General features: G+C 33.2%; 1 protein-coding gene across 1 annotated transcript in view; it reads left to right on the top strand.

Moving 5' to 3' along the window:
* Positions 1–11,699, top strand: part of PSMC6 (proteasome 26S subunit, ATPase 6) — a 28,782-nt gene extending 17,083 nt beyond the window's left edge. The window contains exons 8-14 of the mRNA XM_074290554.1: positions 2,684–2,745; positions 2,828–2,951; positions 3,221–3,282; positions 5,032–5,152; positions 5,263–5,343; positions 7,495–7,566; positions 11,248–11,699. Of these exons, the coding sequence (XP_074146655.1) occupies positions 2,684–2,745; positions 2,828–2,951; positions 3,221–3,282; positions 5,032–5,152; positions 5,263–5,343; positions 7,495–7,566; positions 11,248–11,366 (641 nt within the window). The 3' untranslated portion in view covers positions 11,367–11,699. The remainder of the gene's footprint in view (positions 1–2,683; positions 2,746–2,827; positions 2,952–3,220; positions 3,283–5,031; positions 5,153–5,262; positions 5,344–7,494; positions 7,567–11,247) is intronic.
* Positions 11,700–13,183: the final 1,484 nt, after the last annotated feature.

Genomic DNA, 13,183 nt, shown 5'->3' on the forward strand with positions numbered 1-13,183 from the left:
CCCTTTCTGCCATGTGATTGCTTTTCTGCTGGTTGATCAAATCAGAGTCCTGACCTTCTAAAGGCTCTTTGGGTGTAACATCAGCTGCCATCATGCCCCAAGTCTTTTTTGCCTGGGGCCCTGGATCTGGGCCCCTCATCCCATTTCCCTGAATTATTCTACACTCTGATGCCCAATGGAGCCCTCTGTTGCATTTTGGACATGGGGTTTTAGGTCTTCTCTCACCCTGTCTTCTCACTGTATCTCCATATCTACACTGAGCTCTTAGATGTCCAATTTTTCCACATTGAAAACATTGCCGAGTTTCTCTAGAAGGCCCTTGCCAGGAGGGACCCTGTCTTTCCACATTCATCATTGTCCGGGTGTAAAAAGCATTTGTTCCCACTGTAGCACAGCGTCTTATGATCTCCTCTAAAGGAGCATCTTTGTCTAATCCCCATATAATTCTTTTGCAAATCTCATTGGCATTTTCCTTAGCCAGATGTCTGGTCATTATTTCTGTAGCTGAATTTTCTCCAATAGTTCTTTTGACAGCAGTTTGCAAACGTCCCACAAAATCTGCAAAAGGTTCATTGGGACCTTGCTGTATTTTAGTGAAAGCCTCTCCGCGATCTTTCTGTCCAGGGAGCACACCCCAAGCTTTTATTGCAGCCTTAGCAATTTGTTCATATATTGTCATGGTATAATTAATCTGTTCCGAATTCTCTCCATACCGACCTTCACCAGCCAAGTGCTCAAAAGTGAATTGTGTGTTAACTCCTATTTCCAAATTGCATCTGACTTGAATTTTACATAATTCATGAAATTCCGCAAGCCATAATAAATTTTCTCCAGGTTCCAGACATGTCCTTGCTATGGATTTCCAATCATTCGGGGTTAGGACTTCATAAGACAAACCATCTAGTAACATTTTGACATAAGCTGATGTAGCCCCATAAAGGGTACAACCTTTTTTCAAATCCTTAATTTTATTCAAATCTAAAGGTGCATATCTTCTCCTTTTTTTACCTACAGAGTCAATCTCTTCAATCACAGGATATGCATGTATAAAATCACTTATATCCTGTCCTTCTCTCTTAGCTTTAACCAATGCTTTTTCTAATCTTGTCATAGGCTTAGGCTGCTTCACAGGCAATTCTGTTTGTGTTTCTGCCTCTTCCCCTCCTTCTTCCTCCACCTCTGAAGGTGGGGTTGATGTGGGCCTGTCAATAATCCGTTCTCTAGGGAGAGTTGAAGCTTCTTCAAGAGAATCATACCATAATTCCTCATTTAAATCCTCTTGCTCTAGGGCAAGATCTTGATCTTTCCTTTTTTCCTCACACTTCCTCCTCTGTTCATTTTTAGAACTTTTCCTTCTCCTACAACTTGCTTGATAGTTTAAGGCTAATTGAACTATGTTGTAGATATAAAATACTTCTGCAGAAATTGAACGAGGCCCATTTTTTGCTTGAAATTCTTTCATTTCATATCCCACTAGCTTCCATTTATCTACATCTATCTTTTCTTCCTCTAAGAACCAAGGGGATGTGTGTCTTAATGCAGCCAAGAGTTTAGCAATCTGTACCCAGGTTACAAGTAAACTCTGCTCCTCAATTATGTTGATTATACTCTCTATAGTACCACTCCTGAATGGGGGTGAAGCTGAGGTTGCTTCTGGGGCTGGGGATGAGTCGGCTGAGGTCCAGGGATTGAATATAGCTAACATCTGCCCCATTTCAGCTATAAGAGATTCCTGGTTTAGCCCTTAACAAGTTAAGTTCCTTATTTATCTATTAACACACTCACTTAATCTTTTAACAAAGTTTCCTCGTTACTCACGGTTCTGGGTCAGAGAGACTGAGATCTGGATTGGAAGCTTTTCCACTGGAATCAGGACCGTGTCGGTCCCTGTTCGGGCGCCAAATTGCGAAGGTCTGGTCTAGCTCCTCTTGTCAGGATAAGCAAAAGTCCTTGCCCCACGTGTGGACGCCAAATGTTGCGTGCTGTTGTCTCTAGAAGCTGCTGGATCGCTCTCTGGGAAGAGATCTGCTGTTTCTACTCAAATCTTTCATAAAGATTCTTCTTCCTGTAACGAACCGTTGTCTCCAGGCAGTTGCTGTTAACTCTTGTCCAAAGAAGTGACTTCCCTTCCTGCAGAGAGCCCCGTCAAGCCTGATGCAATTCAGAGTCTTTCTTCTTGAATCCTGGCTCTGAATCTCCTCCAGCTCTTATCCTTCTCCAGGCCGATCTGCTCTTCAGGCACAGTGCTCTCTCTTTTATTCTCCCAGAGAATGGGCGTGGGATAATGCAAGGGCTTCTGGGAAGAACCACCCCAGCCAATGGGCTTGCTCCTTCTACCAAGTCAACCTGAGTTCTCACCTTGTAACTATCCAGACAACCTCAGTTCTCACTTAGTAATCCTAACAAGTTTGCTTTCCCTGTTGCTGAGGAAATGGGAAGGTAGCAGCTTTCTGGATTCTTCATGGTCAGCATGTATTGGATCTATGGATTTATGGAAAGTCTCAAACAGATAAAAACATGAATGGATTATATTTACATTGTTGTACTTATAAATCTACTTAAGTGTGATCCTTGCAATAGAATATGTTTGGGGCTTTCACTAGGGCTTAATAAAAAGATAAATGGGCAACATTTGTCAGAATTTAGTTACAACTAATAGAAGCATTCTAAATGTTCTTACCAGGAACAGGAAAAACACTCTTGGCAAGAGCTGTTGCTAGCCAGCTGGATTGCAATTTTTTAAAGGTAAAGGAGATTTTTCATGATGTTATTTTTGCACTGAAAAATTTTTTTGCACTTTTTAAAATCATTTTTCTGTTTTTATCAGGTTGTATCCAGTTCCATTGTAGACAAATACATTGGTGAAAGTGCTCGTTTGATCAGAGAAATGTTCAATTATGCCAGGGATCACCAGCCATGCATCATTTTCATGGATGAAATTGATGCTATTGGTAAGATGATTTCAAATTTTATTTTAGGCTTGTATTTGATTAAATTCTGAAGGAATTTGATTTTTCTTCTCCCCTATTTTTTATGGTGTTCTTTGTAGAACAGGGAATTAAGTATTCAACTTCTTTGGCTATTTTAACTTTTGATAATGAAGCTTTAAAAATCATTGTCCTGTTTATCCTTATGCACAAAATTCAAATAAATTCTCTTTCATTAGACATGAGAAGAAATAGAAATATACATAAACTTCTAAATCTTATGTTCATTTTAGGTGGCCGTCGTTTTTCTGAGGGTACTTCAGCTGATAGAGAAATTCAGAGAACCCTAATGGAGGTAAAGTTTTGTCAAAGGGACTTATAGAAAAATCTGTTTACATTTGTTATTAAAATTTCCTAAAATTCTACATTTAGAAGCTGACAGCATATTGTAAATTTCAAATCTCTAACTATAGATTTAAATTTGAAACAGATTTTTTAAACATCAGTTTTTATTTAACAGTATCTGGTTCTATTTTAATAATTTTGTATAATGAAAACATTTACCTTAGGATCCAAATCACCATCAGAACATTGATTGCAAAAAATGACATTATACTTTTTCCTACAGGTTCATTATTAGAAATATGAATGGACTAAAAATACTGATTATAATCATGCACACATATTAAAAGGGAAACCCCCCTGAAGATTTATTTTTCTTTTTTAAGCAGAGAAGTGATGTAATCAAATCTCTACATGACAGTCTATTTTATGGAAGGTTTAATAGGAATTTGCTGTTAAAGTACAGACAGATGATAAGGACCTGGATTAGGATAGTGCCAGTGGATCTAGAGAACAGAGGACAGAAGTGAGAGATGTTGTAGATGTGAAATATACTGGTATGGTAATTTTAATAAGAGTCAAATATTCCAAAATTTCAAACATTTGAGATTAAATCAGTGATGACACTGACAAAATTAATGAAATCATGAGGAAGAATAGATGAAGGAAAAAGAAAAATAAATTTCCAGTGCTGAATTTGAGTTGTTGGTAGGACAACCAGGCAAAGATTTCTTGTAGGATATCTTTGGAAAGAAAGATAAGTAATGAATCTTCATTAAAATGGTAGTTGAAGTTATAGGAGTAAATAGGATTATCAAAGAGAGAATGAAGAAAATAAAGATAAAAAGAATATCAAGATAGGTCCTACCCTCTCCCCCTACAAAAGTAGTAAAGAGACAAAGGAAGCTGTTCACAAAGTAGGAGAAGCAAAAGTGTCAAGCCAACTCCTTTGGTTTCTTCACTCTTCTCTTCCTTTGTAAGAAGAAATTAGAAATATCAAAATGCTACTGAAAAAGGCCCTTGGATTTGGCAACTGTAAGGGTGCAAAGTGTATTGCCTTATAAGAATATGAAACTTTAAAATAAATTGCATCTAGTCAGACAAAAGTGTGTACTTAAAAATTATCTGTTATTTTGAGTTTAAAAACAACTCAAATTTTTCATTCATTTTTTATTGGTTAGCGTTTGATAAGTTAATATACAAATTGGTAAAATGCATATGTTTGTTAAACTTATATTTTAAAGTGTAAATTTTTTCCTGTGAAATTTATTCAACAAAGCCTTGTTGAAATAATGGTTTCTAATTATTTGATTGCTTTTGGTTATGTAAACATTTGATTTTTTTCAGTATATATTTATAGCACATTATTTGATATATCCATTTTCACAAAAATATAAGGGAAATCCTTTATATTAGATTTCTCTGAGAGTGAATCAATATTTGACCTTACAGATTTGAAGTTAGTACTCTAGAATTGAGTATCAAACTGAGCACTAATAGTGCAGTGTGAAATTTAGTTTTAGGTGTTTTCATATATGAAAACTGGTTGTGGTAGAAATTTTCAAAATAACATTTGCCATTCTATTGCTTTCTTGACATTTTGAGAAGAGAGAAAGTTTCCTATGCAAAATATAAAAGATGTAATGAAATAGTCATTTAGGGCTTATTTAATTTTACTTGCATCTTTCATGCTTAGAAGAAAACATTTTAATGTGTCAAGCAAGTCAAGTATTAAAATGTTTGTTTTTCAATTTGTTCTTAGTTACTAAATCAGATGGATGGATTTGATACTTTACACAGAGTAAAAATGATCATGGCTACAAACAGACCAGACACATTGGATCCTGCTTTATTGCGTCCGGGAAGATTAGATAGAAAAATACGTAAGTTTGCTTCAACTGTTAGTTTTTTTCATTTCACAGCTCTTTTTTTTTTTTTTTTTCCCTTTTAAAAAAAATTATATAAAATCAACTAAAATATTTGTTCATTTCAGATATTGATTTACCAAATGAACAAGCAAGATTAGACATATTGAAGATTCATGCAGGTCCTATCACAAAACATGGTGAAATAGGTATGAAATAACCTAAAATCTAATTTTTTGTGTTTTACAAATTATTTTTAGACTAGGCCTGAGTCAGGTCAGTCTTCTGGTAAATTAGATTTGATATGGTAATAAAATGAGAATTGTAAGGTAATTCAACATTTATCTAAAGGAAAGAGAACAATTATATAACAATTCCTATTATGTGATTTGAGTAGGTATTATTATTATTATTATTACTATTTGCATTTTACAATTGAGGAAATAGGCAGAAAAGGGTTGACTATTTTTTCCAGGATCACACAGTTAGTATGTGTCTGACATTGGATTTAAACTTAGGTCTTATTGATGTTGTATTTTTACTTTACCCCCTAGAACATTTCTCTAGCCAAACCAGGAATTGGTTACAGTGAGGATATCATGGGTTTTAATTCTGCTGAGTGAAGCTCACTTTCATCTGATTGTCCATCATGGTTTGCCAGCCAAACTTCTCATGCTGTTTTGTCAAGCAAGCAAGATGCTAATAGCCATTGTTTCTCCCCTCCTCCCCACTTCCTTCTTTCTGAGGCAATTGGGATTAAGTGACTTGCCCAAAGTCACACAGCTAGGAATGTCTTAAGACTAGATTTGAACTCAGGTCCTTCTGACTTCAGAGCTGGTACTCTATCTACTGTGCCACCTAGATGCCCCAGCCATAAGTTTTAATCCTCTGAGCTAATCAAAAGAAAAACTATCATAACTTTCACAGAAGAAGGAAGGGATAGGCTCAGTATAGTAATTGATCTCTGAGGTAAATTGATACATGTATAGTCTGAAAAAAAAAGATTGGAAATAAAGCCTCCTCTTCAGTTTTTTCTTCACCCGTAGCAGTTAGATTTTTTTCTTATCTTAATAAGTTTCTTGCTCATTATTCTTAGTATATATTTTATTAAGATTTAACCAAAATTCACTAATAAAGAAGTTATACTTACAAAATTTTGGGATGCTTTGATCTGCACTTTTACAAAATTTGTTTTATTTTTGAAGTAGTCATTGATCTCAGACACTTAAAAGATTTGGTCAAGAGAGAAAAATCTGCAATATATGTCAGTCGTATGAGTACTGTTTTAGATGTATATCTACGTATGTATAAATGTGTGTTTGTATGTATGTATGTAGATATTTGTGTGACTGAAAGAATAAAGTAAACAGCAGAGAACAAAAGAATAATCTACAAGGAAACAAGAAAAGATGGACAGTCATGAATATAATCTCTTCTCTTACTATATATATGCTTACTTGAAAAGGAAATTTATTTTTTTCATAGTTGTGTTTTTTTTTATTTTATTTTTATTTTCTGTCTTTTTCTATTTTATTTTTTCTTGCTTTGTATTTAATTTTAAATAAATACTTTGTTTTTGCTGAGGCAATTGGGGTTAAGTGACTTGCCCAGAGTCACACAACTAGGAAGTGTTAAGTGTCTGAGATCAGATTTGAACTCAGGTCCTCCTGAGTTCAAGGCTGGTACTCTATCCACTGCAATACCTAGCTGCCCCCAAATAAATACTTTTTAAAAAAGTAACTTGGGACATGAATACTGCCAATAAAACTTGCTTGGTAAATATTTAAATAAATTAATTTGTTACAGCATATCTTTGTTATGTAACCTCAAATGGGCCCTTACAACAAGGTCAAAGTCATAGTCTGTAAACATTCATTAAGTGCCTATATTGCCAGGCACTGTGATCAGCTTTAGGGACACAAATACAAAAAAAGAAAGTTGCTGCCTTTAAGCAACTTCACTGGGGGAAAAATAAAAAGCTGGAAAGGGATGAGGACATAGAGAGGAAGGAAAATCTCAATTTGGGACTGTGGTGAAGAAACCAAAGAAGTCCAACATGAGTGCAGCCTGATGGATAAGGAGACATATAAGGCAATTCTTTTATTCTTCAGTGATTCCATATGCCACTCCCTGCTGAGATTATTGTAGAACTTTTCTTTCTCCAAGCTCTCTTTGGTGCACCCTTTAAACTCACACTTTACTGGTATGTCATTTACTAGGAGCTCACCTTTTTTCCCCCTCAGTAAATGATAATGAGTTGGTTCTGATCCCATTTTCTCCAATAGAGACATTCAGTCTAACTTTTCAGCATTGGAATAAAATTGAAAATAATCTTCAATTTCCAATATTTCTATGATTAGATTATGAAGCAATTGTGAAGCTCTCAGATGGCTTTAATGGAGCAGATCTGAGAAATGTTTGCACTGAAGCAGGTAAGAAATTTTTTCAAATTGCATTATCTTCTATGTCTATAATTTCGCAAAAGTGAATTCTTGCAATTTATGTTACTACAGTGGGCAAGGTATTAGATTAAAAAGTGATAAATTGTTCTGTGTAAAATTTCTATAAATACTGGTTTACATATATTAGGTAATTCCTGTTTTTAGTTCTAACATTGACTTGCTTTTGTGATCCTCATTTTCAGTCTTCTGGCATTTTTATGCCATCATGCTTTGTTTTTTAAATAGTAATTATTTTACTAGATCATTAAGCAGGATCATTATGTGACATTCAAGATTTTAAAATTGAGTTGTCGTATATAAGCTAAATAAATTGTCAGAGATTGAGGAGTTGAGTGAAAAGAAAAAGTTAGGAATTATGGATAACAGATAGCCTGGTAGTTTGAGAAAGTAGCAGGCAAGTGAACATTTGTATAAAGTTCAGATAGAGCTGAAGATGTTAGCAGCTAGGAAGGAAATTGAAGAATAATTAGAAGATTGCTGCATGGTAGATTAAAAATATATCTGAAAGAGAACAATGATGTAGAGAACAAAAATGAATGGCATATTCATTTCATCCAGGACAGCACAAAAAAGATAGGCATGATTCTGCAAAAACCCAAAAGGTAAGCCTATAAGAAAAGAAAAAACATCACATCTCAAATCTAGAGCTTCAGAGGAAGAAAAAAAAATGATCCGATCTGGTAGCCACCATTATATAGAAATGGGGAGTTTGGAATATGTTATTCCAGAAGCAGTATATAGAACCTTAGAATTTAGAATAATTTACCCAGAAAAAGTGAGGGAAATTATATAGGGAAGTGGGGACCTTTAATTAAATCATCATTCCTTATGAAAAGATCAGATCTGAATTCAAATCTTGAAGTAAAGAAATCAAGAGAAATATAGACAGGAAACATACTTTGATCAATGAAAGGACTATATGATAAATGAATTGTTTACGTTCTAATAAGGAAAAAAGAAACAACTTAAAATTATGTCTTCAAGGTTCAGAGAAAAAAGTAGTATGGCTGGTAGTGCTTTTTTTTTTATTATTTTGATGGTCTTAGGAAAAAGACATTTTAAAAGGGATTGGGGAGTAAATGAGGAAAAAGTGGAAGAAATTCACTATTTCACTTAATAGAGATATGTATGGTAAAAATATATATATATACAAACCAGGAAGAAGGGATTGAAGAAATGAGCCTTCTCATGAATATTATTTTTATCTGGATATGACAAAGGAAATGTGTGAAAACAAATATGTGAGAATGGAAACAAACACATCTACCATTTGGTTTAAAAATAAATGAAACACATCAGGGGATTAAGTGGAGACAATGAAAGAGGAAGGTGATCCAGTAGATAAAACAACTGAACCTGAAGTAAGGAAGAACTGATTTGGAATTTGGAATCCAGTCTTAGACATTTACTAGTTGTATGACCTTAACCTTTTTCAACTTCTTTCTGCTTCTAATAGCACCTACGTCTTGAATCACAGAGGTTATACAACTGCTGTTAGCTCTAAAAAAAAAAAAAAAACAACCCAAAAAAAACATTTCACACACAGTTAACTCTAAAAATAAAACTAAAAAGATAATAGTGGTCATAAACAAAAAAACTTTCTTCTGTTCTTGGAAGGAAATTAGACACATGTGCTGAGATTCCTCTCTAGTAGCAGACCTACTTTACTATGAACAAATCTCAATACTTATACCAATGGCTGTCTTTCGAGCTGTAGCCCTGACGATGGAGGGGTAACAACAGGAGTGAGATCATAGCAGAACTTCATGCCTGGAAAACAAATATGTTGATGCTTTTCTGAGTTTAGAGACCACCTGGTGCTATGCTAATGTGAAATAATTCTGGGATTTTTGCTGTAGCTAAGACCATCCAGAGAGGTGACTTGTAAAGGATTGTTGTTATGCTGAGCTTATACCCCAGCTTACTATCTTAACTCTGGAAAACAGGGCATCTTTAGTAAAAAGAAGTATGTTGGCATAAGGATCCTGACAATATAAAAGAGCATATAGGGGTAGAACAAAGATGCATGCTTCAGTAAAACTTTTTAAAGGAGGGGAGTAGTGTTGCAAAGCATCTAAGCTATCTGACTTTGTAATAGCAAGATGTATTATTTAAAATATGAGATTGAGAGATTGATTACACTAATAAATCACAAGCAAATACTTGATTTTGACATAAAAATACTTATGTTTGAATTATGATCATTAGTGGCAAATGAAGTGATCCCAAACTCTAGAAAATGAAACTTTTAGTTTCTTTACTCAGTTAAAAAAAAAAAAAAAACTACTAACAAATAAATTGATTGGTTTAGTTTTTATCTTGTAAAAGTTTAAATTAATTAAATTGCATATAGGAAGGCAGCCATGGGAAGAAGCAATGAAAAAACTAGATAGTCCACCAACTAACTAACTACTCTCAGAATAATGCCAATGCCTTTAAGAATAGAAAAGGTGATTTTTTTTTTTAATTAAAAGAAATAAAAAGAACATAGAACATACGACATGAAACAAGATTTAGTTCTCTTAACCTTTAAATGATAATCAGCATTTAAAGCAGTAAAACATTTTATCTAATGAGTAGTTTGTCAATTTTTATTTCATGAACTGTTACTCCTAGTTCTTTCACTACATTAAGTGTATAATTTTAATTTGGCAACTCGTTATAGTTAGCCTACCTGTTGATAATCCATTTGGCCATTTGAGCATTCACTGGGAAAAATATTTCTTCTGCATTAAATTCTGTAAGTGTTGGCACTGCATTCCCCAGTTGAAAAATAGTAAAAATCTATGAACAAGAAATTTTCAAAGGAAAAAATTTAAGCTACCAATAGCTATATGGCAAAAAATATTCTAAATCACTAATAATAAAGAAATGCAAATTTTAAAAGGCTAAGGTTCCATCTCAGACCATCATATTGGCAAAGTTTATCAAAAAAGGAAAATTAGACATGCTGGAGGCACCATGGAAAACAAATATATTTATCAACCATACACTGTTAATTAAGCTGTGAACTGGTCCAGACATTTTGGCAAACAATTTGGAGCTATTACACAAAATTTTCGAGTACTTTTTGATCCAGCTATACCAAGGAGGAAGAAGAGGATCTATATGTACAAAATATAACACTTCTTTTGCAATGGCAAAGAATTAAAAATTCAGGGGGTACCATCAATTGAGAAATTGCTGGACAAATTACAATATATGAACATGATGGGAATACATCATGCTGAAAGAAATAAAGGGTAAGGGGCATTTATGAAGAATTTTATGAGTTGATGGAGAATAATTTATACAGTGACAGAAATATTATAAAAACAACTTTGAAAGATTAGGAATGCTTATCGACACAATTGACAACCATAATTCCAGAGGATTCATGATGAAATATGCTGTCTACTTCTTGATAGAAAATTAATGGACTCAGTACAAATGGAGACTTTTTTGGTCATATTCTATGCAGCAATTTGCTTCATTTGATATTTATAAGAAGAGTTTGGGGTTCATTTCCCTCTTTTTTTAATGGGAAGGGAAAAGGAGAAAAATAGACTTTCTTTGATTGGGGGGGAAACGTTGATAACAGAGTAAATGTGAAAAAATGAAATAACTTAATAAATACCAGATTTGTTAATTATATTACTTTATTCTTCACAGGTATGTTTGCAATTCGTGCTGATCATGATTTTGTAGTACAGGAAGATTTCATGAAAGCAGTAAGAAAAGTGGCTGATTCTAAGAAGTTGGAATCTAAGCTTGACTATAAACCTGTCTAAGTTATAATTCTTAAAAGACGTTAGCATATATAAAAATAAAGTTGAGGAAAATAATGTATGTATTGGATATTATCTCATTAAAAGCATTTTACATATAAAGTAACAGTTCATTAACTATGTACAATAATGGTGCAAAAGATGATAGATTTGTCAATGTTGCTTTGCAGCAAATTAAATGAAATGAGGTGAATAAGGATTTTCAAAATTGTTACTTTGTGATCAATTTTTAAAATATTGAAATGGCTTAAGGTTTCAATTTTTTAAAAGTGGCATTTTATATTATTTTATTTGTTTTCTTCATCCCAAAGAATTGAATAAAATTTGTTTAATTCAGTCCTCTTACTTAGCACAGTAACCTTGGCCAAGATAACATTTGTCATAATTGTTTGGGATCTTTGGTAAGTTTTATATATATATGACAGTCCAAATCAGTGTCCCTTGAATTTGATATATTTAAAAGTTGGTTTTAAAATAAAACCTGTCAGTAACCATGGATTCTTATTCCAATGCATTATATATGTGTATGTATATACATAATTATGCTTTATATGTATGTATGTATGTGTAATTATAATGCCTCTCAAATATATTTTATATATATAAATTATATATATTTATATATTATATATATAAATTATATATATAATTATTTCTGCCTCTCAAATCAACTTATATGTATAGTGATCCTTCCATAGACATTTTTATTTTATTTTTGTGGGGGGGGGGGAGAACTAACTTAGCCTGAATATGAGAAGAAGAAATTTTTTTCCCTCCTTTCCCCCACTGAAATTAAAGATGTCGGGTTTTTAGTAGTTAAACTATAGAATTTCATACTTTGGTTATACCTGAACCTAATGTAGCCTGCTAATTAGGCACATGTTAATGTGTTTAGGAAATCTTCCTAACTGTTGACCCAAAAAGATTTTCTCTGTGCATAGGTCTTCTCCTGATAAGATACTTAAAAGCTACAAGGAAATGTGTTACTTAACATAAGTAATGATAATTTCAGTTTGATAATTTAGCATCATTTATTCAAAATTGTAGTTTTATTAAATCAGCCTTTAACTATTAGCTGAATATTATAGTATTTTATGTGCCCTTTTGAAAAATCTCTTCATTATTGGATTATATAACTTCTAAGATCCCTTCCAGCTCTTAAAGAAAAGCAGGTGAAAAATAGACTGAGATTGTTTATAAATAACTCCACCAACTTAATACTTTCCTAAAGTAAATAGTTTGTATTCCCAAAACTGTGTTAATTGTAGTTTATTTAATTAAAGTGAGTTTTTGTGTTAGTATTTTGAAGATCTTACCCCTCTAAAGTCTAGATTTTTCTTTAAAAAGTACTGAAACCTTAATTCTTAGTGCCATAAATACAAAAACTGGGGCAGCAATAATCACTTGGCTCCTTTCTCAGGCATGTAACCTCAGATCATCATCAGTAACATGGAGGCAGTAAAATTGAGCCCAAATTAATCAATTATGTATCTTTGCTGAATATCCTTTTCCTGCTCTGAATTCATACCTCTCTCTCAAGGCTAAGTAAACTTTTTTGTTAATTGTCATATGTTCTGCAAATGTCTCGTTTTATTCCAATTTCAAACCTAAATAACCAGACTAGCCTGAATTAGTCCTGATGTTATATGTATGAATGAATGAAAACACATTTATTTGTCATAATCATTATGTCCTAATGGTGATGCAAATCATAAAACAATCTGTTCATAAAAAGTTCACCTTGAAATAGAACTGCAGAGTCTGTGCAACAATAGGCTAAGAAGATAGTTAACATGACTGTAGGGAATAGAAGCAGAATA

The sequence above is a fragment of the Sminthopsis crassicaudata genome, chromosome 2 (genome assembly GCF_048593235.1).
Source record: "Sminthopsis crassicaudata isolate SCR6 chromosome 2, ASM4859323v1, whole genome shotgun sequence".
Lineage (NCBI taxonomy): Eukaryota > Metazoa > Chordata > Mammalia > Dasyuromorphia > Dasyuridae > Sminthopsis > Sminthopsis crassicaudata.